The 24,521-nt window shown below is 38.1% G+C and overlaps 1 protein-coding gene across 3 annotated transcripts in view; it reads right to left on the bottom strand.

The window, feature by feature from the left end:
- EFEMP1 (EGF containing fibulin extracellular matrix protein 1) overlaps positions 1 to 24,521 on the bottom strand; it is a 58,978-nt gene that overhangs the window by 28,711 nt on the left and 5,746 nt on the right. For all 3 annotated transcript variants that reach the window (XM_021701146.2, XM_021701147.2, XM_044918559.1), the window contains 2 exons: positions 24,268 to 24,316; positions 23,694 to 24,107 (listed from right to left, as the gene is read on the bottom strand). In XM_021701146.2, the coding sequence (XP_021556821.1) occupies positions 23,694 to 24,107; positions 24,268 to 24,316 (463 nt within the window). The remainder of the gene's footprint in view (positions 1 to 23,693; positions 24,108 to 24,267; positions 24,317 to 24,521) is intronic.

Below are 24,521 nucleotides of genomic sequence, written 5' to 3'. Positions count from 1 at the left end.
CTTTCCAAGTTTCACTGACAAAGTCTGTCAAGTAGAGACTCCATTTCATAATGTTATTGTGAGTACTAACTGAAATAACACACCCCTCAAACTGGTTGACACTACGTGCTCAATAAATTGTACTTAACATGGTGAAATGGCTGTAAGTCGGTGTACATCAGGTTGGTACTATTGTTGTCTACAGACCAAAGGAAGCAAAAAATTGCAGAAAGTCAGGGCTTTTAATATAATTTGTTATGCACTTGTATATAATTATATATCCTATCTTTGCTTCCTTGCACAGTGTCGTATTTTGAATGTGGTCTGTTATGACTGAAATCCAATCGGGATGAACATCACAGCTTTGAATGACTTCCTTTCCTTTGGCATATTCTAGGTGAACAGATAGGAGAATAGGCGAAATCAGCCTTTCTTTCTTAAAGCTATTTCTTATTAGGGAAGGGCGCCTGGGTGGCTCAGTTGGTTAAGCGACTGCCTTCAGCTCAGGTCATGATCCCAGGGTTCTGGGATCGAGCCCCGCATCGGGCTCCCTTCTCGGCCGAAAACCTGCTTCTCCCTCTCCCACTCACCCGGCTTGTGTTCCCTCTCATGCTGTCTCTCTCTCTCTCTCTCTGTCAATTAAATAAATAAATAAAATCTTTTTAAAAAAGCTATTTCTTATTAGGGAAATTGCAAACATTCAAACAAAAGAGATATGGGAAAGCAAAAAAAATCTAGCATCTTTTGCATTTCGTAATATTTTGTGATATGAAAGAACAGTTAATGGCTGTAGGACCCCCTTCATGGCAATGGAGTGTTAACGTTTATAAAGACTACTTAGCAAACATAGCTTTAATTGGAGCTCTAATTAGAATCTATATGTAACTCTGAGAAAGAACTTTTGTGTGAACAAGTTCCAACTATGAAAAAACTATGAAGAGATAAATTTCAGCAGCAATTTTTATTATAATGGCTATGTTAAGGACATTATGGTCATCATCTTTCAAGGCAGTGATGAAATTATAATAAGAATTAAAGAACAGATGGGGAGTATTTTCAAATGTAGTGGAAATAACCACATGTAAAGTTAGGGCAAGTATTTCTGGTTGTTTATTCATAAGGATGAATACATAAGATGAAAACATCGATGTCTGACTTTTCAAATGAGCGGGAGTCTCCACAAAACATCATGGTGATCTACATAATCACTTGTGGTTGATGAAGCATCCATTTAATCATATCATACAGGAGAGTTTGATTTGAGCCAGTTTTTGTTTTGTAAATGCTATGCTAGTAATATGGCAAAACCATGGCATATTAAAAAATATTCTTTAGGTATATTAATTTTGGTTTTCTTCAAACACTAAATGACCTCTTCCCAATGATTTCATTATAGTTACAGGCAAATTATGTATGTGGATATGACAGACTCTTGTTTCCATATTAAGGGTTTAACAGAGAAAATCAAAAATAGTGAAAGAATTTAAAGCATGAGGAAAAACACTATGCCTATGGTGACAGTGTGACAAACCAGCAGGTGGCTAGGCTGACTTCCCTCTGTCATCTTTTTATTTATTCTATCTTTCCCTATCCTGCATTTCTGACTCCTTCTTCCTATTTAAATGTTCAATTTTACATTTGCCCTTTCTCAATTTCACCCCGATCAGACAGACCATTCTTCTAACTTGAGAGCTCTGACTGCCGTTACATCCGAAGTAGTGTTAGGACGTCTCCCACTGGTTTGTAGGTCTTGGGTGCTGCTACTTCAGCAGTGGTTTGTGAGTGCTATGGCCCAGTGCTATGACCCTCCAGTGCACCCTCTGGCAGCTCAGCAAGGTGGCCCTGCCATCTTTATCTTCTCAGTGAAGGTGGACTGCTGTCCAGGCCCCCAGAACTCCAACACCTGCAGCTAGTCTCATCGCTACTCACACAGATGTTGATAAAATGCAGAAGGTCCTATATGATTAGTTTGAGCCTCACTGCAACATAACAGGTGGTTTAATACAAAAACTAGTCTTTTCCTTAGATTCCAATTTTTGGAAGATTTTAAGATTTTATTTATTTATTTGAGAGAGAGAGAGAGTGAGTTCATGTGGGGGGAGGGGCAGAGGCAGAGAATCCATAGCAGAATCCACTCTGAGCACGGAGCCTGATGCGGGGCTTGATCCCTTGACCTGTGATCACCGTGATCAAGACCTGAGCGGAAACCAAGAGTCTGTTGCTCAGCCGACTGCACAGTCCAGGTGCCCCTTTTCAGTGCATTGTTACATAATCCTCCACATCAGCCAGGCTACGTATTGCCATGTGTAAGACACCTGTTTCCACCTGTCTGATTTTGCCCGTGAGCCTCTCCCCGCCTCTCTAACAGGATAGATTCCCTTTCAAGGTTCAGCTCAGGCCCACCTTCTTTATGCTTCTTTTCCCAGGTTTCTTTGGTTAACATAAGATCACTACAGAAAGCAGCTTGTCCAGCTGACTTTGTGACAGCTGTATCCTTGTTAAGAAAGAAGAGTAGCAGCAAATTTGTTATCTCTAGAAAGTCAACTGCCTTGGATAGGTCTTGAATAGCTAGCTGCTCCCAACCACCTCCTTAACTAGAGCCATCTTAAGGGTAAAGGTGTGCCCCTGGCACTTTATCTGGTTCAGGGTCCTAAACAAGTTTTGCTCCAACTACCGATTTCTGGCATTATTCGTTAGGAAACCAGCTGCTGAATAACCCTAGGTACACATCAATGGCCTATATAAATTTTATGGCCCCAATTTGTTGAAGGTACCAACTGAGCTCTTCATTGGATATGATGCATAAATTCTGGCACCGTTATATTACAACATGGCAAAACATAATAAATAACATTCAATGCTTCCATAGTATTTATATAATTGTTATTATGTTTTTTTTTTTTAACAAGACTAAGGAATGCTATGCCAAATAAAGTGAGTGTGTAGAACATCTTGTAGCTTCTGCAAAGGCAGAGTGAAATTTTACTTTCAAATTAGTCTTCCAATAAGTTTTAGTACGAGCTTTAAGATGGAACAAACCCCAAGTAGTAAAAATCTTTTAAGAATTACACTTATATTCTGGATGGATAAAATCATAATAGCCTAGAACAATGCACTAAATGCCGAGTGGATTTTTAATGCTGATGTTTTAAACTTTTCTTTGAGCTAAGATATTTTCCTCAATGCACTTTATTTGGTTAAAAATGTGAGCTGTGCTATTTTTAGAATGAAATTCATACTTAATTTGCCTTTATTAATTAATTGCCTCTATTAATTTGCACTGTTATAAGTGGAAAATAAAACCTATCCTAATTACTTACAATGAAACTATCTAATTGGGCTAACAAAGTTAGGATTCAGAAATGTTTTGAAAGTAAATGATGTGTTTCCCTCCTCTGTGAGCAAAGAGAGTGGACTTCATTTGGATTTGCAGAAGTTTCAATATTTATATAGGACATCTTTCACTTGGTGCAGATGAAAACTCATTATGTCACTTTCCAGTGATGAAATTCATACTTTTTAATGTGATGTGCAAGGCCCTTCATGATTTGATCCTTGCTTACCATCATGTACTACACACTGAATCATACAGAACACTTGTTCCCTTCTGTCTTTTACTTAGGACCTTAGCAAGTGCTGTTCTCTCTGCATGGAACATTCTCCTTCCGTCTTTCCCTTCCCCCAGTTTGTTAAAGGCTAATTCCCACAACTTCCTTAGACTAAAGACTGGTGTCACCTCCTCTAGGAAGTCTTTAAAATGAGACTCAAAATGCCACATTGTAATTAATGTCCACTCCCTCTTAGACTGTGAGCTTTTGAGGGCGGGCATTATAAGCTTTTTTATCTTTGTATTCTCAGCACCTACTGTGCTTTGCACACAATAGTTACTCAACTCAAGGCTTCTTGAATAATCTTACAGTTATATGATATTTAGTGGTCTTGTGCCATCTCCCAAACTGTAATTAACAAAGCAAATGTTAAAATTTTCTTTCCCCATCTTATTCCCAAATCCAGTATAAAAGAAAAAAGTAAATCTAGGCAACTAACACATCATCTCTAGAAGACCCCACTTTTAAGGAGAAGTACAGGTATGACTATTGCCTATGAAGTGTTTTAGAATTGAAACTTAAATAGATCAATAAACAGAACAGTTGTTTTACCTTTGCAAAATTCTAGCTGTTGCATAAGTCTTAAACACACAGACACACACACACACATAGTATCACGACTTAGTGAAGTGAGATCTAAATCCAGTTAAAATTCTTTTGGATTATTTCATACACTATATATTCTTATGTTTTTAAGTTCTTGCTTTATCAGCTTAGCAGTCCAGCCTTACCCCCACTCCCAAACAGCCCTTCCAAACCTCTCCTCCCCTTTTTGTACTCCATTTAAATTCTCATTTTTTTTTTAAAGATTTTATTTATTTATTTGAGAGAGAGAGAATGAGAGAGAGCACATGAGAGGGGGGAGGGTCAGAGGGAGAAGCAGACTCCCTGCCGAGCAGGGAGCCCGATGCGGGACTCGATCCAGGGACTCCAGGATCATGACCTGAGCCGAAGGCAGCCGCCCAACCAACTGAGCCACCCAGGTGCCCTAAATTCTCATTTTTAATTAAGGTAACTGTTAACTAGGAAATACATTTCCCCTAGCCATACTGGGAGAACTTTTTGCTCTCCTCTATTTATAACCAGATTATTCCTTTGTTCATGCTTATATGCAAAATGGATGGTAGGGGACTTATTGGGGAGAGTGAGCCTATGGGTAGTTACCTCTTGCCATAATTTCCTGTAATTGCAAAAAACCTTGTTATAATCAGGGCATGACTCTGCTTAGGTTACGTTCATTGCATTTTGCAGCATCACAGCCTTAACCATATTAGAAATAAGAGCAACTGCTGTTAAAGGTCTATCCTCAGATGTAATTTATGGTTAGAAACTTACTCTGTATTCCTTCAGCCATATATTATGACTAATGAACATTCTATAGTTTAATGGATGTGAGCACGAGGCAGAAATGCTGACTGTTCAGAAGATCATATAAGGGCTTGTTTAGCTCCGAGTTGGTTATTTCATGGGGCATAGGAGCTGAAACTACACCAAAATATTATTAATTTACTATTTGATGTTTACCTTTATAATACCTATGAATAAATATATTGCTAAACAATATTATAAACCGTTTGTCCTACTTATTTTATTTTTTTTAAGATTTTATTTATTTTTTAGAGAGCGAGCGAGAAACAGCATGAGAGGGGAGAGGGTCAGAGGGAGAAGCAGGCTCCCCGCTGAGCCGGGAGCCCGATGTGGGACTCGATCCCAGGACCCTGGGATCATGACCTGAGCCGAAGGCAGACGCTTAACCATCTGAGCCACCCAGGCGCCCAAAGTTAATTTTTTTTTTAACTCTTTTTTTTCTTTGAATTTTTCTTTTTCCCTTTTTCAACCAACATCTTTTTTTTTTTTTAAAGATTTTATTTATTTATTTGTGAGAGAGAGAATGAGAGACAGAGAGCATGAGAGGGAGGAGGGTCAGAGGGAGAAGCAGACTCCCCGATGAGCAGGGAGCCCGATGCGGGACTCGATCCCAGGACCCTGGGATCATGACCTGAGCCGAAGGCGGACGCTTAACCATCTGAGCCACCCAGGCGCCCCCCGTTTATCCTACTTAGAGTGGAACTTGTTTAGAATCGTCTTTGACTCAGGATTTGACTCATCACTTATTTGCAAAAATAATGAATGTGTCTGTTAGAAATGATTTTAAACAGATTATTATGATCCTGAAAATAGTCCTTGTGGATCAAACTTTTTTTTTATGCTTATTAGCATTGTTATTGTATGTACAGTACTTGAAAATTAATGTAACTTTTTTTGAGGAACTCACTCACTTTACAAGAAGTCAGATCTGCCCCCATCTCCCATCCCAGTCCTATTAAGATGATTTAACACGTTTAACCATATGTGTATACTTATTTTTCCCTCTCATCCTACAACTGTTTGGAGTTGGCATTTTCATTATGTCACTCTTTGCTCAAAATCTTTCACAAGTTATGACATGACTAAATCTAAATGGCTTAACCAAGAATTCAGGATTCATACAAACTGTCCTCCAATGACTTTTCTTATCTTGTTTCCTGTGGTCCCCACAATAGCCCCCCTTTCCCTCACTCTAAACAGCGACAGGATATTGTCACCATTATTCTGCATATAGGGCATCTACCCAGCAAAGCCTGCCTTTTCTCTTCTCAGGATTATTTATATCCAGTTCATCCTTCATGACCCAGATTACATCCACTGCCTCTGGAAAAACCCATTATGGCCCATGATTGTAGCAAGCAATCCCCTCCTCTGCACTCCCACCACTCTGCTTTTATGATTGACTCCATGGGGACTGAGGCTCTTGACTAAAGTTTTGTTGACTTGAATTGTTAAGCTGAATTATTTGTATCATTTAATTTTTTTAAAATCCGACCTTACCTTACCACTTCAGATAGCCTGAAAAGTCCTTGCAAGAAAGGTGCTGTGTCTAGGCATCTAGTACAGTTTGGATACATATTAGCTGAATATATAGATGCATGAATTGATGAATAAATGACTAAAATTGAACAAATGAATGCATGAATCATGTAGATATCAGAGTATACAGGAGAAAATATATCCTAAATTTACATGAACAATTTGGGGTCTGGTGAGGGAAAGGTGGAGTTCTTTAAAGCCAAGGCTCATGATATTTAAATGATCTTTTAATGCTTACAGGGCAAAAAGTAGTGGATCTAGCAAGAATGGCCAGCAATAGGCTTTTTAGTTCCATAATCCCTCATTTGAGTCCTGCACATTTGGGAATTTAAGATCAGCATGAAGTTATGGTGACAACCTGGCCACACAATGTCCCCCTTTCCTTCTACCCAAGGAGGGATCATGACCTCATTCTCTGGGAAGGGGACTCTCCTCCAAAGCATTCAAGGATCATCTCACTGAAAAATTAAATGAAATGCAAAATGGGGCAGGACAGAACCAATCTTACTCAGAGAGCATGCATGAGTTCTGGCGGTGGGGAAGTCATTGCTGAGTTTTATAATATTTTTTTCTTTTAAACCTTTGAAAAAAGAGATCAACTCTGGTTTCAGTTTAATTTTTTTTTTCCAAAAAAACAAAACAAAACAAAACAAAAAAACCCTACATGGCCACATCTTCAAATTTGTTCCAGATGGATTTAGTCATAGAATGATTGATTATCCACTCAGTGTGAGCTATGTGGTTAAGCTCAGAAACCTACAACAAACTGGTTTGGAGCTGTGTTTCATGGTAAATGGCAGAAAGGATAATCCTTAAGCTGTCATTTTAGAGTTAGTGATGAGGAAAGAGGAATTTAGTGGGACTACTTATGTCAAGAGAATGTATTAGCAAATGGATGGTTGAATATGAAGAAATTTTATGAGCGTAATACTTTTTTTTTTCCTCTCTGGACTTCATGGTAAGGGGAACCAGATCTGACCAGCAGCCCCCTTGAAGGCTTCCCCAGCTCTCACTGCCTGTTCCGTGGGCCAGACCCACCTCCCCAGGATGCTCCAGGCCTGAGGCCAGAAGCTGGCCTCTACCTGGAAGCTGAAGCACCCATTTATCCTAGCCTACTCAACAGGCCCACAGAGGTTTTTATTATTGGTATCAGAGACACCTGGGCAAATCTGGGAACTAATTCTGGGGAGAGTGAACCAAAGAGAAACTGTACTACATTCCACTCAGAGCTGTATCATGCACTTTAAAAGGCAATTTAACAACATTTGGTACCTTTTCATTTTAAGAAAAAAAACACTTCCTTTGGATTTTAATTACTCCTTTTAATAGCTGCATTAGCCTTTTATCTATTCTTTCCATCTGGTTAATTTACAATTTAGCTACTAAAATATTCTTTTAGGAGAGATTGGATGTGGCTGGTGGCTTTCCCTACCTGCCGCCATTTGATTTTATAGGTTCTCCTATACGTTGTTCAATTTTTTGGTTTCCATCTTCACTGATTTTTCTGTTTTTACTCATATATCTTTTCTCTTTTTTCTTTCCCTCTGTTATTGTCTTCTTGTTGAAAAACAAGCCACTATCCTGCCTCCTAATCAACATATCTACTCCTTAGAATCCCAAGAAAATACATGTTGGATTTTATGGCTTCTGAATTTTTAAGTCTTACATAACCTATTTATTGTAATCTTAGGTTATACTCAGTACGTGTCTCTTAGTAGAATTTTGAGGCAAAAGAAAAGATGTAAACAAGTGTAAACATAAAAATGACAGTTCTAGGCACAGGCTTTTGACTAGGCTGAAGGAAGAAAAATGTGACCAAAACAGAACAGAGGTTTCTATGGGAGAGATGGAGAACATTTTCCATGATTCCCTAACAAACACACAAATATCACAGATGTCTAGGATGAAAGTTAACATGGAGAGCAAGAAGAATGCTTATTAAATTTATTTTATGTAACAGGCATGTAGGTATATGCTGATTTGCAAGAATAAAGGTAGTTCTGTTTGCTCATAAAGTTTTTGTTTCATGGATATTGTTTATTTATAGAGTAGATTAAAGGGGTTTTTAAATACAAAGTTTCAGAATCAAAGGATATAGTCACAATTATTTAGGCGTGGTTTTGGAGAGGATTGGTAGCATTTTAGAAGTTCCAAGTCCATGAAGGAGAGAAGGGTACATTCATTCAGAATGAACTGTCAGAAGAGCGAGGTTCTTCTTACAGACAGTACTCTGCCTATTTCAACCACACCCAGCAGGCTGTGTATCTGAATGAGTCATCCAGTCTCCTGCACTGCTGGGGAGGTGGGTGCATTTTGCTTTTTAACTCATATTTTGCTTTTTGAAACCATTCAAAATTCTAGATTTTACTCTAAAGGTTTGGTTTGGAATCAATGGAGGGGAATTTTCATTATAGATCGTGGTAGGCATGGCTCCCACATGATTCCAGACTCCTGGCATTCATACCATTGAATGTGGACTGGATCTTGTGACTTGTTTCTAATGAACAGAATATGGCAAAAGTGATGGGTTGTCGCTTCCATGATTATGTCACGAAAGACTGTGACTTCAGTCTTAGTAGCATTCTCTCTCTCTTGCCCCCTCACTTGCTTACTCTGATGAAGTACCATATTGTGAGATGGCCTATGGAGAGGTGTATGTGGCAAGGAGTTGAAGGAGGACAAACTCATGACCAACAGAGGCAGGAAGTAAATCCTGCCAACAACCACTAGTGAGGGAGCTAGGAAGTGGATCTTACCCAGTGAAGCCTAGAGATGACTTCAGTCTTGTGAAAGACCCAAAGCCAGAGGACCCAGCTAAGCCACATCTCAATTCTTGACCCAGAAAAAATGTGAGATAATAAGGGTTTGTTGTTTTAAGCTGCTAAGTTTTAGGGTAATTTGTTATGTGGCAACAGATAACTAGTGTGTAGACTTCCTTATGGTTTCTATGTGATGTATAATAACGCATACACTCAGGAAAGACTGGTTACTTTGGTTGTAAACCTGGTTTGAGTCTGAGCCTGAAAATATCCCAAAATGTGAAATGAACAGACTTGTAGAACTTAAAACAGATTATTCTTTGCTGAAAGGTACTTAGGAAGGCAGGAAATCTTAATTCAGAATCAAGAAAATAATACAGAGCCTTTAACATTTAGTGTTGGCACCTTTCATATTAAAGCAGCTTATATTAATACATGCAAAAAAGTATATTTATTGTGCACCAAAATAAAAATAACTCCTTTCTCTGCTAGGATTGAAATGGAGTCCTGGGCTATGACATGAACCACAATAATTACCCGTGTCAGTGCCTGGGGAAAAGACTGCAGTGATCTAGCTTTAAAGCTTCAGTGATTTGGTCCAGACTTAACAAACAACCATACTAGGTGTGAACTGTTTTGTCAATAAAGCTTCACGTCATTAGAACTGTCTGTTTTTTTGTTTCTGAGTCATTAATGTTATTATAATCACAGAATGCACCTGCATTCTTCCCAGGGCAGATTTTAACTTGTTCTGGTATGTTTCCCTGACAAAATACCATATGAAAGGCAAAGAAGAACTCCTATCAATATAAGCAGTTTAAAGGCCAGGCATGTATCAATCAAGAGCCATATAGCTACCACACTTGGAAACTTTATAACCTAGGCAAAGTGCACTCTCTTTACCTCTCTCTTAATTTCTCTCTATTCTTTTACAATTGTTTTGAATAAGAGCTGGGAAGGACAACTTCTTCATTTTAACAGCTGAGAAAACTGAGGCCCAGAGAGGCTAACTGGCTTCATACAGTCAGAATCACTTAGAAGAAGACCCAGATGGGAACTTTTGTCTCTTGCTGAGTTTCCCGAGGGTTTTGCCACTCTTTGCTGCCAAAGACTACTTTCTGGGATCCTCCTGAGCATTCAACCATAAAAACATTCCACTACAGGAGATAATTCTATTAATTAGTAAGCAAAGGAAATATCTATGTATTTATTACAGCTGTAGCTGTAACAATGGAATTTACATGGGAGAAACTGAGTACTAACCAGAGGAGAAAAATATCTTTTTGAAAAAACAAATGAACAAATAAAACCTCACCACAGCAAATTATCCAGATTATAACACATTTTGCTAAAGGCAGAAAATAGAGGATGAAGAATCACTAGACATATCAGCTTCTTGGTGGGAAGCACAAACTTTCAACTATTGGAAGACAGGCTCTGTATATATCCACAAAATCTAGGGGCTTTGTAGAAATGTGAAATCTCAGGTCTCATCCCAGGCCTACTGAATGAGAATCTTCATTTTAATAGGATCCCGAGGTAATTCGTTTTGCATTAAAATTTGAGAAGCACTGGTCTATCACATATAATATACAGAAGATTCTAAAAAACATACTAGACAATTGAATTGCAAATTTAAAGACTCCATTAGCCAATTTTATAAAAACAGTAAAACTGATTTATTCAGTCACCCTTCCTTTTCTTCACCATTTTTTTTGAGGAAAATATCCATTTATATGTATGAACATAAGTGGAAAATTGGTAATTGTAATACCATTTTATGAGATACTTCAGTAGAACCTATTTTCGATTAGTGTAGTCTACACTTGCTCATTGTCCTTAAAGCTCCTATCTTGCTCTCCTTTTCTCTCTCTTTCAGTTCCATTCTACATCTCTTTTTTTCTGACCCTCATTCTTCTTACAGCTGCTCCTGACTCCCAGGGTAAGAGGAGATTCCTGGAAGAGAAGGTTATGGCTCAGCTGTTTGCCCTATCTTGCTTTTTTTCTCCACAAATGTGTGAATATGGTCCTGGCCTCTACCCTAACAGGTGTTCACTGCATTTTTTTTTTGCTTTTTCCCTAGATGACTGATTTTCATAATGAGTGGTATGTGGTGATGGCAGGTAGTGTTGGGGGGAGAGTGTCACTGTTACTTGAGTCTCTCAGCAGAGGAGCCAGGGAAGTCCCATAATAGGCTTCACCATTTCATCCTAATAATATTTGGTATACATATTTACAATCAGTCAATGAGCAAGCAACACTTAAGTCATGAATTTTCAGCAACTGCAGTTACTCAGTTGTGAACTTTGTGGATAAGAGGTTCACTTAACTGTCACAGTGAAGAGAAATTATTTCTTCTCCTTTAAGGGAAAGTGGTGTTTTCTTTCTGCTGAGTAGTAGAATTGACATACCAGTGATGTGTCATTTTTTAGAACAATTTGTAAATGTAGCTCTCCAAATCCAGTGCAAAGACACGGTCTGAACTTGAATCTGCATTGATTTTTCTTTTCCTAACCTGAGAACTACACTGAGTAACTTGCAGGTAGTTTTACCCTCTTCTCAGGACCTTTATTTGATTTTTTTAAGCTCTTGAGAAAATTCAAAACACTACTCATATTTAATCAAATAATTCATGCAATCTTCCTTGTTGAGGTCTTCCTTATTTTTTCTTGTCACTATAAACTGTTTCCTTAATATGAGACCAGAAACTGTATTTTACCAAGAAAAACCATGTTATGACTCTCTGTAACACTTTCCGTAATGTGTAATTCTGCCTACTCCTGACTTTGATATTATAACCAGATTTTCCAACAATTCTTTAAAACTTTCTATCAGAACCCTAATACTGTGTGTAGCTGGGTTTTTACAAGCCCAAGATCTTCTAATAGAGTGATATTCTGATGGTCTATTTGGGGTATTAACCATCTGTGACAGCTTGGTTTATTGAAAACTATGGCTCTGGCATGCTTACACAATCCATTTTTCTGCTTAAATTGAAAAATCAATGAGAAGATTTTTTAGTTTACTTAGAGTTGAATTCTAATTTACAATGGTTTTGTTATTTAACATTTTTTTTTTGAATGAGCTATTCACCAAATAATTTTTCCTGGTATTTCAGAACTATCATTAGCTGCTTAAATTGCACCATGATTAAGTTTCCTTCTTTCATTTAGCTTCTTTTTTTTAATCATTAGCTTATTTATTTATTTATTTTTCAACCACTAAAGAAGGAAGGTCATGCAATTGAAGTGCAGAACAAAGCCCTGTATCTTTACCAGCTTGTGTGGGAGGATTTTCTTTCCCCCTCTGGCTACCTCCCTGGATTAGGGTACTTTTGATATGCCAGGTCATGAACTATTTTTACAAAAAGGACCCACAGCTTTTACTGGGAAGTTTAATTAATCATGAGTGACTGGAATTCTGCCTTGCTTGTTGAGTGGACTTTTATTCTGGGCTACCTCCAGACTATATAATTTACCAAAGTCTGAAGAATGAAAGAGCATGGGGATTTAGTGTCAGGCCCAAATAAGCTATTTTTTAATCCATTCTACGAGGGTCTACCTAAAAAGTTTATTTTGTTAAAAATTCCGTTTCTCATTGTAGAATACAGAGGTGGGTCAGGATAGAATCCAAGTAAATCTCTAAGAAGGATTAGTAAAGAAATAACCAGGGTGCTGTAGAAGTGTAAGACAACAGGGCTTTAGAGGTCACCCCCTATGACTTTTGCTTCTGTTTTGTTGACCCTGTCTCTACTCTACTCCAACTAACAAAATTACTTGTTGATTAAATAATTCAGTAGCTGTCCAAGGTGTCCTATTCTCTTGTGATAGGTAAACACATGAATTTAGAAAGCAGTTTCCAGTGTTGATTTTACAGAAATAATGAGAGAGTAATGAAATCATTTTAGAAACTTTATCAGCTTTGATTGGTTTGATTTGGATACATGTTACTTTCCTACCACAAATGATGGTTCCTCATACATGTCTGTGCATATGTCTGTATATAGGTATGAACCTGAGTAGGTGTATGTGTGCATACACATGTATGAGTGGGAGTAAATGCAAGCTAGGCAAGAAAGGGGGCGTCAAGCTGTCAGAGGTAGATTTCTGAGGTTTCTTTTAACAACCTCTTTTAGAATGTCCTTTTCTCTTTTAGATGAGGTGTCTTCTGATATCACAAACTGCTCAGGAAAGGGCATGGATAAGGACAGAAAACTGTCTTACATAATAATCTCTCTTCAGGCCTCAAATTATGAAACACAGTGATTAGAAAAAAATTCATTAGTGGGTTTAGTAAAGTTAAATTGATGCCAGATACCTCAATTGCTCCTGTATTTTGGGAGAATAATTAGAGTTGAACTAATTCTCTAAAAAGCCTCTTCAACAATAGTTTAAGGGATTCAACAGCAGACTCTGAAAAACAGACATACTACTCTTCATAATTAATACTGGGTAAAAATTTGGTAATTTTTGGTAAAAAATTACTTTTTACCAAAATACTGAGATATTTAAGTTTTTTACCAGATAGTAAAAATGTCAACCATGATTTAATGGCATGCTCATTTGTGAATGTATGTATGACAGGAGAACTCTGCTGCAAAATATTTCGCAAGTAAAATTTAACTAATCACCATTGAACAAAAGATCTTGATTGTGATAGACCTGGTTTCCAGGGAGGACACTGAATAGAACTCCATGAGTTGTTTCCCATTTTGGATCATGTTCTACACCTCCACTCAAGGGAGCAGGAGTAGATTCCTTACAGCACACATAGCTGTTTAGGGTGCAAAATTTGTTTCATTACAGTTGCTGGAACTTTTTGGGATTTAACTATATGCACAATGGCAGTTTCAATTCCTCATGATTCTTATTTTAGTTGGACATACATAAAAGCTATACAAACAGCTTTTGCAGATGTCTCTGGTTCCATTCCCTACTTGACACTCTTATTTCATCTACAGTTCAAGTATAAGCTAGTTATTAGCTCCCCAGGGGACCTCAGTAAGCTGGGTTCTTTCTTCCTGGGCCCCTGGGATCCATGGATTTTCTTCTCACCTCCCAAGCAACTCAGCTCTTCCTACCTTGGGACCAGATCAGAACTGTACTTCTTTAAGTCACCTACACCCAACTAAGTGACTTTCCTGGATTCTACCCTTCAGCATTTGAACAAAGTTGATTTAAAAAGGATAATTTCTGGCTGGTAGTTGAGGAAAATGAACAAGATGGATTGCTCTGATCCTTTCTTCCTTTCTTACTCTTATTTTTGAGAGCTTTATCAAGTGCCTTGAGCTTGTTCACAATATCAGAGGGTTTACATAAATATTTTCCAGCCTTATGATTATATCACTTCAAATATCATAAATATTAACATTTCCCCCAAACAACTGTATTTTCATTACTCACCATTAGATTTCTGAGGAATTATATATTTGATACAAAGAGGCATTCACTAGTTAAATGACTTGTCAGAAAGTAACAACAACAAAAAAATCTAGTATTTCCAGTTACTAGTTTTGCTCTAGGGATAATAGAAACCTGTTTATTCACCAGTGTTTATTAAAAACCTAACAATCTAGGATATAAAGAATAGACTTTATAGCTCTTTTCAAGCTGCTTAAGCTTAAAATGGGAACAAGGTATCTAAGACCCCAATTATTAATGAGAAATTTGATAACATATAGTTGGAAGGCAGCTATGCTCACCACTATACCACCAACGCCGGCTATAACATATAGTTGGGAAATATACCTTATATCTGTATATTTGGTACTTAATAGCTCATTTACAAGGATGGATTTAGAACTCATAGTAAACTGTAAGCCTGAGCTGATGCTTAAAAGCCATTCATTTATTCAATTAAACACACACACATGCACAAAAAAAAATGCATTTGCTTAGTGTCTATTCAATAATAAATAGAACAGGACACCGTTCAGGAAGAAATTTAGACAGAGCTGGAGGAACATATTAGTATTTTGCTAGGGAGAGTTACTGAGGGTGGAACCAGTCATAGATGTTTGCTCTGTAGTGGCTCAGCGTTATGTGTACTTTTTTTTTTTTTTAAAGATTTTATTTTATTTATTTGACAGAGAAAGACACAGCGAGAGAGGGAACACAAACGGGGAGTGGGAGAGGGAGAAGCAGACTCCCTGCCGAGCAGGGAGCCCGATGCGGGACTCGATCCCGGGACTCCAGGATCATGACCTGAGCCGAAAGCAGTCGCTTAACCAACTGAGCCACCCATGCGCCCCGTTATGTGTACTTTCTGATTAGGTTTTCCTCCACCTCCACCTGTGCCTTTCCTCGTTAGCAATCCTATCAGCAGCACACTGTTTCTGGGGACTCTCCTGGGAAACCATTCTAGGGTAGAAGGAACACAATGCTGATTCTCACCTATTCTGCTTGGCTACACTATGGTTACTTCCTCCACTGTTTGGATTTTAATTTCCTCATGACACCTCTCAACTTCCCCTCATCATTCTCTTCTAAATGGTCCATTCCAGGGGCACCTGGCTGGCTTAGTGGTAAAATGTCTGCCTTCAGCTCAGGTCATGATCCTGGGGTCCTGGGATTGAGCCCTGAGTCAGGCTCCCTGCTCGGTGGGAAGCCCGCTTCTCCCTCTCCCTCTGCCTGCAGCTTCGGCGGCTTGTGCTTGAGCTCTCTCTCTCTCTCTGTCAAATAAATAAATGAAATCTTTTTTTAAAAAATGGTCCATTCCAGGGAGGAACCAAACGTTTGTTCTTGACCACATTTCTGGGGACATTTTTTTTTTTCTGTCCAAATATAGATTTCAGTAAATTGGAAGGATACCTGTATCACACATTGGTGATAGTTTTGGCAGTTCGGTTATGCACTTCTTGTGATGTCCCGTGTGTTACTTTGCTGGACTGTTGTTGGTTTCTTTTATTGCTTTTTGATAACTGAGGGGTCAATGATGCCAAGTTCCCTAAGGACAATGACCACTCCTTCCTTCCACTTTGATTTTATCAAAATGCCTCACAACAGAAAGTAGTTCTCAAACTTGATTGAGTTTGTTGAGCACTAACTAAATGCGTTTGTGTTCTGTTTGATCAATTTCACTTGTGGTATTGCTTGGTTACCCTTGACTAGGACAGATGCAAAATTATTTGAAAAGTAGTTCAAGGTTTAAAAATTGATTTTGCCCAAATCTTAAGTTTTTCAGTCTATTTAGTACACATTTACATAACATTGATTCACTGTCTCTCCCTCCTTTGAATCTGTTGTCATATGAAATTGACAGCAATAAGCTGTCCATGTTGCTGCTGGTATCTTGCCACTCAGTCTTCCTTTCATGTCATTTCTTCACTTCATCTTTATTAAATGTTTACAAATCAGTTAGGTTCAAGCTACAAGCCTGAAATTGTGGCTAAATGCTTGCAATGACAGCTGTGGTTTTCTGCCAATATTTGAATGCAGTTTTCTTGATCAGTTTTGTTTTTTAGTGTGCAATTTACAGTTACCTCCTGGAAAAAGAAGCATGCTAATGGATTTCAGATGTGGCATGAATTACTTATTTGTACATTCGTGCAAAATCAAACACATTTGGGACAAATTTTGTTTACTCTTTGGTTTCAAAGAATAGAATTGTGCCAGTAATTCAGCAAGTGTAAAGGCAATCCTTACAAATGGGGCAACTTGTTGATTTCAAAGAGTGCCGTTTGAGACTTTCTGCTGGAGAAAGAAATAATGAGCCAGTAACCAGTGCACATTCCTGAAGTTACCCAGGCTTGCAATGCTACTGTCATCTGCTTCTTTTTGCTGCTACAGGGAGAGGGAAACTCATTCCACAGATTAAGTGTTAATTAGTGTTAACGAGAATCTTGTCTTTGATGAGAAGTAAATCCTTGATCAAGTTTAAATTGAACAGAAGACACTATGGGAACACTCTTCTAATATCTGATGATATTCACAGACTCTAAATAGAATGAGATGTTAGCTGGGCATCTGGTAGTGGAAGGGTCTCCTATCACTTTGGTAAATGAAAGATGCTTTAAGGCCAAGGTCCTCATTTGTGACTCTGCATGAACTAAACCTCCAGACAGTATTATCTCATCTCACCAGTTTGTGCTGTGAGCATAAGGGGGATGCCTATAAAAGGTATGAGTATCTCTTAGCACCAACCATTACCATAGCCAGAGCAGAACTTAGAGTTTCACCAACTGACAATTTAAGGACTGCTATGGTATTTCACATTTGCAGGTTTATAGAGAGATGCAAGGTCTCTTGTTTCCTTCTTTAGATGCTTCCTTTTCCTCTAGACTGCACATATCATACCCTACTAACTAGGACTCATGACCGCTCATGTTTAAGAATCAGAGTACTGGTGATGACAATAAGAAAGGTGAGAGAAGTAAAATAGAATATTCTATCCTAGAAACAGAATATATATATTTTTGATGGTTTCTTTTTCCTACTTCACATTTTCCATGTAAAGTATTATGACCCTACCCTCTGATTTTTGTAGCTGAATGCAATTTTCTGATGTTAAGGTTAAGTTGGGTCATTGGTTCTCAAACTTGAACACCCATCAAAATCATAGGATTGTTAAAACATAGATTGTTGGGTGTCATCCCCAGAGTTTCTGATTCAGTAGGTCTGACGGGACCCAGGAATTAGCACTTCTAATAAATTACTGGATAATGCTAATGCTTCTAGTCTAGGGACCACACTCTATGACATCATAGAGTTACGTGGTTATACAGCATAGTCTTTTGTTGCAGAAGTGTGATCATACTGACCTCTTTCATCCTTTCACCTCAAATAGGTGCCATTCAATTTTTATGAAGCAATTTTAAGGACATTTCTTGAGTGTGCATGAATCAGATACATATACATACTGTTCACAAATGTATATTAGAAATAAGTCTTTTTTTTTTAAAGATTTATTTATTTATTTGAGAGAGAACAAGACAGCACTTGTGCGTGAGGAAGGGGGAGGTGCTGAGGGAGAGGAAGAAAATCTCAAGCAGATTCCCCACTGAGCTCGGAGCCTGAAGTGGGGCTTGATCTCATGACCTTGAGATCATGACCTGAGCTGAAACCAAGAGTCCCCGACTGAGCCACCCAGGCGCCTGTATTAGAAATGTCTTAACTAGGCATTCAGTGACTATAGTATTTGGGAAAGTAAATTACGAAACTGTGCTAGATTTTTCAGGAGAAAATCAATTACTTCTATTGCACTGCATCAGCTTATTTAAAAAGTAATTAAGTTATCCCTATAAACTGGACCCCCATTTATTTACATGACTTCAGAGAATTTTTAGATACTCAAAGGCAATTAACAACTAAAAACAATGAAAAGCAGTAAGCAGGCTAAATACCCATTTTCCTTTCTGCTTGAAGTAGTCATTTCTGTTAATATCATAATTTACTCAATTATAGTCTTCCTTTTGCAAAATATCTATTTTCTGAGATCAGAGTTCTTCACTGGGTTGTATAATTATACATAACAAAAATTAGGCATTTCCTCACAAAACTAACCAAAGCAATGAGAAACCCTAATGACATTAGTGAGGATCAAAAAAAAAAAAAAAGGGTAGTGTTTGAAAGCTCTTTTGTTATGACAATGCCAGGTATGTTAAGCCACTTGATTAAACTATAATTTATAAATCCTCTTTTGGATATGAGATCATTTAAATTTCAAATGAAAGAAGTCAAAGAAAGACGTCCCTAGCATCTGAGAATCTGTACATGTTAGTTCAAGTTTCTCTTTTTAAAAGTAGATGTATAGATAATAACTTCTTTCCTTTTCAAAATAGTATTTTAGTTATCCTTATGTTTATAAAGAAATGTGCAAAAGATAATAGGTGATACCCAACAGCATAGAGCTTTTTAAACCCTGAACATAATTTTTTTTGTTCCTTTAGGCTGTATAAAAAAGCAATTTTTTTTCTTTAGCTTTTTTAGTTGCTCCTGAATCACAGATAATAGTGATAAAAATGAAATCATTTAAAATACAGCTAATTTTAAAAAAAATTTGACAAACAAAACTTTATAGTTGAAGCATGATATTTAATTTGGCTGTGTGGTACATTTTTTCCCAGCAGAAATGTGGAAAAATGAGCTATCTATGTTATGACATGTATCTAAGTATGTAGGTGCTAATGTCTAGGTATTCTGTACATGCAAAGTCTAGAACAATGTGGAAACCAGCTTATTGACAAACTGGCAAGTGGGATCCTGACAACGGCAAAGAAAGGCTATGTCCAGGTACTTAAAAATCAGTGAAGATTCGTTTTTGAAAGTTCAAAACAAATTAAAAGAACAAATTTCACTGGACAAACAATGCCCTAACCTGAAAAAATGGCTTTAACGTTGAGACTTTCTCACTCTTGGCTGTGAGGTGCAAGAGATTCCATTATTGGGGGTGTGCTAGGGTGATCAACCAACCCATTTGCTCAGGACTGAGGCATTTCTGGGAATGTGGGGCTTTCAGTTTTCGAACCAGGATAGTCTTGGGTAAACAGAGACAGTTGGAAACCCTAGTTTGTGTTTTCACATCTCTCAGTTATACCTTATATAATACAAGCCAGGTGCTGCACTTGGCTTGGCTCCATAATCATCTCATTAGGCATTTGCATCAAGTTGATTTTTTCATGTTGCAGTTTCTTTGGCAACATGTAGTAATGATACCTGTAAATCCTGACTGGTTTTAGTAATGGCTTAATTATCAGCTATACAAAATACTTTATGTTTAATTTTTTTGTAAGTTCAATTAAGTAAACAAATTCCTTCAAATTGGGCAATTGATGCTTTCTCTTCTTACTTGCCAGTTCCCAAATGATTTTTTTTCTACAAGAATGAGGTTTTTAGAAAGTTATATATGATTTTAAAAAATCCTTTCTTAACTTGAACTAGTGATTTTGAAATCCATTGCCTTTGAGGAAGATACACAGAGACTATGCAATAAAGTTGTAGAAAAATAAAGTGATCCATTAATGGGTTATAATATATTTCCCATTCACTCACCTCCCTTTTGGAGCAGATGAATATCTGTTGTCTTTTACATAGATGATAGCTCATAGAGAAATGATTTCTAAACCTTTATTTATACATGACTCCAGGTATGGGACAATAAAATGATATTCATGTAATTTTTATAGCTGCCAAGGATGGCACCTGTCATTTGAAATTCTCAGTGCAAATTGCTCCCCTAGTATCAGCCATGGTTGGCAAAATTGTCTGAAAAAACTTCCTCAGTGTGAATTGATATTTGGATGTAATGTTGCTTTTTAAACTTCTTCCTTTTGAACAAAATTGAAAAATTCTGGACAAATACATGAAAAGGAGTAAAAAAAATCATGTTTTCACTGAATGTTAAAACACAGACAGTTGGTTAAAAGTATATTTATAAAATAGGGGTGCCTGGGTGGCTCATTCAGTTAAGCATCTGACTCTCGATTTTGGCTCAGGTTGTGATCTCAGGGTTATGATATCGAGCCCTGAGTGGGGCTCCATGCTCAGGGGGAGTTTGCTTGATTCTCTCTCTGCCCTCCTCCACCCCTGCTCTCTTTATCTCTCTCTCTAAAAATAAATAAAATCTTTAAAAATATATTTATAAAATAGAATACACTTAAAATATCTACTGGTATTTAAATTATTAGGCGCCATCTGTAACTGGTAATAGTGTGTTCAAAGGTACAATTGACTTGAACAATGAAGCACAGTACAGATTTCAGCCATTACATAAAAAATGTCCTCAACTTTAGGTTATGTAATGATAAACTGTACCTGTTGAAAAATATATGTGGAAAAAAGAAATAATATTAATACAGATATGACTCATCTGCAGGCATTCATTTATTCTGATCCAGCAACCATGGTAAATGTGTTTGGATTACTGGGCATAGTATGAAACATTTAAAAGGGAGTGGAGATCTCTTTTAAAACAGAAGGCTCTTCAAACTCCACAATGATGTCAGAAATATAAGTCCTTGGAGCACATTATTGTTTTAAGCAGAGGTCCCCGCACTTTCACATTGGTTATAAAACATTATTTTGTGCTGCTGGCCTGGAATGAGAATGTCATGCATCTGCAGGCAATTAGAAGAAGCTGGATTGCATGTTTGATTAGCTCAATAATAAACGGGCACAAGTGTGACTCCACTTATGTTAGTCAGATTCCCTAGACAGATTATCCTGTTGTTATCATATGAAATAACCCCCTTTTATCAACAATTAAGTAAATCCACATTTATGGGCACTTTGCAAAATTGTGAGGTGGGAAGAAATCCAACTTAAGCCTTAAGTCATCCAAAAAACTTTTAACCCTGCTTTCAATGATACAGACCCCAATCCCAAGTTTTAGAAATTGGTTGAATTATGTAGAACAGTTGGGTTAGAAATACCCTGTGTGCACACAATCAGTTAAGTATGTTTTTAGCATCTATCGTAAGCAAGGCATTTAATAGTTTTAGCTTATAACTAAAGAAAAAAGTTCTCACAGAAGAATTACAAATGTTTTAATCTGTGAAAAGTAATTTTGTAAGGTAGTTCTAAATCTTTTTAAGAAAAATTAAATAGGATTTCATTTTTATTATTCACATTTTATTATACAGTTTCTACTATAACCAATGAATGTTGTAAGTCTTGAATATGCTCTATCCTAGAACTTCTTCATTCAGTTCTAGGCATTGTTCTTGAATTCAACCACAATCATCAATGATAGACTATAAGCCACTTTGGGAAATGACCCATTCATTTATCTGTTTTTTTTTCTCCTAAGTACCATTAAAATATACATCTGAAGCATGAAAAATAATTCAGTATATAAAAGTCAATACTTAAAAAAATTTCAGCATAACTTTCCAGTTTCAGGAAAAATACCACCAAACCTTCCAATGCAACTATATATTTAAATAACACAATTAAAAGTTGCTATCTTAAATAAACTCAAGATACTTTTTATCAATATTCACTCACATATACATAAAGTAACCTCATGAACCTATCTCTTTGACATAATCCTTAAATTAAATATCGGAATATCAAGCAGATGCTGAAGCATTCATCATCATTATTGGAATTCTGACTCATGACAGTAACACGAAACAGATGCTAATATGATGCACCCTCTGAAAAGTGACACCATCACGGCATGGGTTAGCTCTTGATGTGGGGTACTTAAAAATTTGAACACAAAATATAAAATAATAAAAGTCAGGGCATGATGGGTGTCCTTCATATATAAGCCATTTGAACTCTATCTCATACAGAAGATAAAACTCAAAACTGACACATAAAGGGCAGCATCTCAGGGCAACAGACGATGCTTCTTTCACTTAATGCAGCAGTTAGGTGGTCCTGATTGAACCCCTCAGTGTTGAGGGAGGCAGATGCTGTCGTCCTCACTCATGAGCAGGTAGAAGGTTAGAAACTCCTGGACCCTTTCCACTGGCCAATGTGTACCAGGCACCTGTGGTGTAATATGGGATCTACTCTGTCAGCCCCTGGCAGTGCAAAAGGAGTCTGGGGCTCCTATGGCCCAGCTCAGTAACGAGCTCCACACCAGGCAGATCGGAAAGGGTTTGCTAAGTAGGAAAATGGAAACAAAATCTCTTAGCACAGTCCAGTTAGCTAATATCCTACACATCTTCAAAGCCCAAGATTCTTATCATTTTGCTAGCATGAGTCTACTGTTTCTAGAACACACAATGATGTGTGTACTCCTTGTGAAAATAAACAGAAAAACCCAAGCAGATGGTGCCATGGCGCAAAAGATATAAGCAAAATGTACTCAGATGAGAACTTAAAAAGATATAAATGTGAGTGGGGGAGATGCCCCCAAAGGTAACAAGAAACAGAAGTCCCATTTCTTTATTCCTCAGTGAGAAAAATAAATCAGTGGCAAGTTCAATGAAAAGAAAGCTTGAGAACCCAAACGAGGACATTTAGGGAGTAGCTTGACAGTACAATTTCAAAGTCCAAATGAATAATCTGGCTGTTCCTTCTGAGAGCTGTGACCCTGGCTCTGCCTGCCTGGGTTTGAAAGCGAGTTCTACTCTCAGCACCTGTGTGACCCCTGGTTCCCAAACTTGGCTGCACCCTGGAACCACGTGGGGAGCTTTAAAAAATATGGATGCCCAGAACCACCCACCCACCCCTGCCCCCCCCAGACTTACTTAATTGGGCTGGGGTGTGGCTTGGATATGGAGAAGTTTTAAAAGCTCCCAAGTGACCGTAGATAGGTGCCACTACGATTGAGAACCACTGTGCCGCAGCTTCCTCATTTGCAAAATGAGGACCATATAGGCAGCAACCCCCTTTTAGGATTTTAGGATGATTAAATGATAATTCAGGCAAAGCCCTCAGCACAGTGTGTGGCGTGTGGGAAGCTCTCGGTAAACGTGAGCTGTTACCATCATCACCACGAGGTGCACTTGGACAAGAACATTCTCGTTAGCATAGTAAGTGATGCTTACCTTGGCACACGTTATGCTCACTCTGTTCGTAGCCTGTTGCACACTGGATCCGGTGAGAAGGGTTGGCAGGGATGCGCTGAGCGTCCGCTGGGTTCCGCCGGATGACAAAGTTATTTCGGCCAGTCTGCACTTCCGGGCCTGCCACCGCAGCTGCACTGGCAACGAAGCCGCCCCCGGGCATCACTCCACTGGCTGCCATGCCGGTGGCCGCCACGCCCCCAGCGCCTGTCCCCGACGTGGCAGCTGCATTGGCCGCTGCACCCACGCCTTCCGCGGCGGGTGTTTCTTGCTGAGGTTGTTCATTATTGACAATAATCTGGGCTGTTTTAGGAAGGCAGAGGTATCCTCCATAATGGTTGACACATTTCATTCCACCTTTGCAAGCGTCTGGAACAATGTCACATTCATCAATATCTGTGGTCGACAATAAAATAAATCAGGGATCTTAGAGGGAACTCTGAACATGTAAATATATGCTCATGCCTTTTTGATAGATACAAACAGGACAGCAAGAGTGACATGAGATGGAGACAGAAAGCTATGTTCAGAAGGGAAGTCTTTGAAGTTGGCTCACCTTTGCACTGCTGTCTTACAGGATCCCACTCATATCCATCTGTGCATTGCTGTGAAGAAAACATCAAAGATGGGACCAGGAGACAGTTAATTGGTGTATCCACTTCCTAAGAAGTCACTCTAAAATCTTCATTCCTATGGCAACAATCCTTGCTCTAGAGTCCTAGATAGATGATGAGATGGGTAGTTTAACATTCCCTAGATTTTCTCCTTCCTTCCTTCCTTCCTTCCTTCCTTCCTTCCTTCCTTCCTTCC

Source organism: Neomonachus schauinslandi, chromosome 10 (assembly GCF_002201575.2).
Source record: "Neomonachus schauinslandi chromosome 10, ASM220157v2, whole genome shotgun sequence".
NCBI lineage: Eukaryota > Metazoa > Chordata > Mammalia > Carnivora > Phocidae > Neomonachus > Neomonachus schauinslandi.
This window is presented reverse-complemented; position numbering and strand designations above follow the sequence as displayed.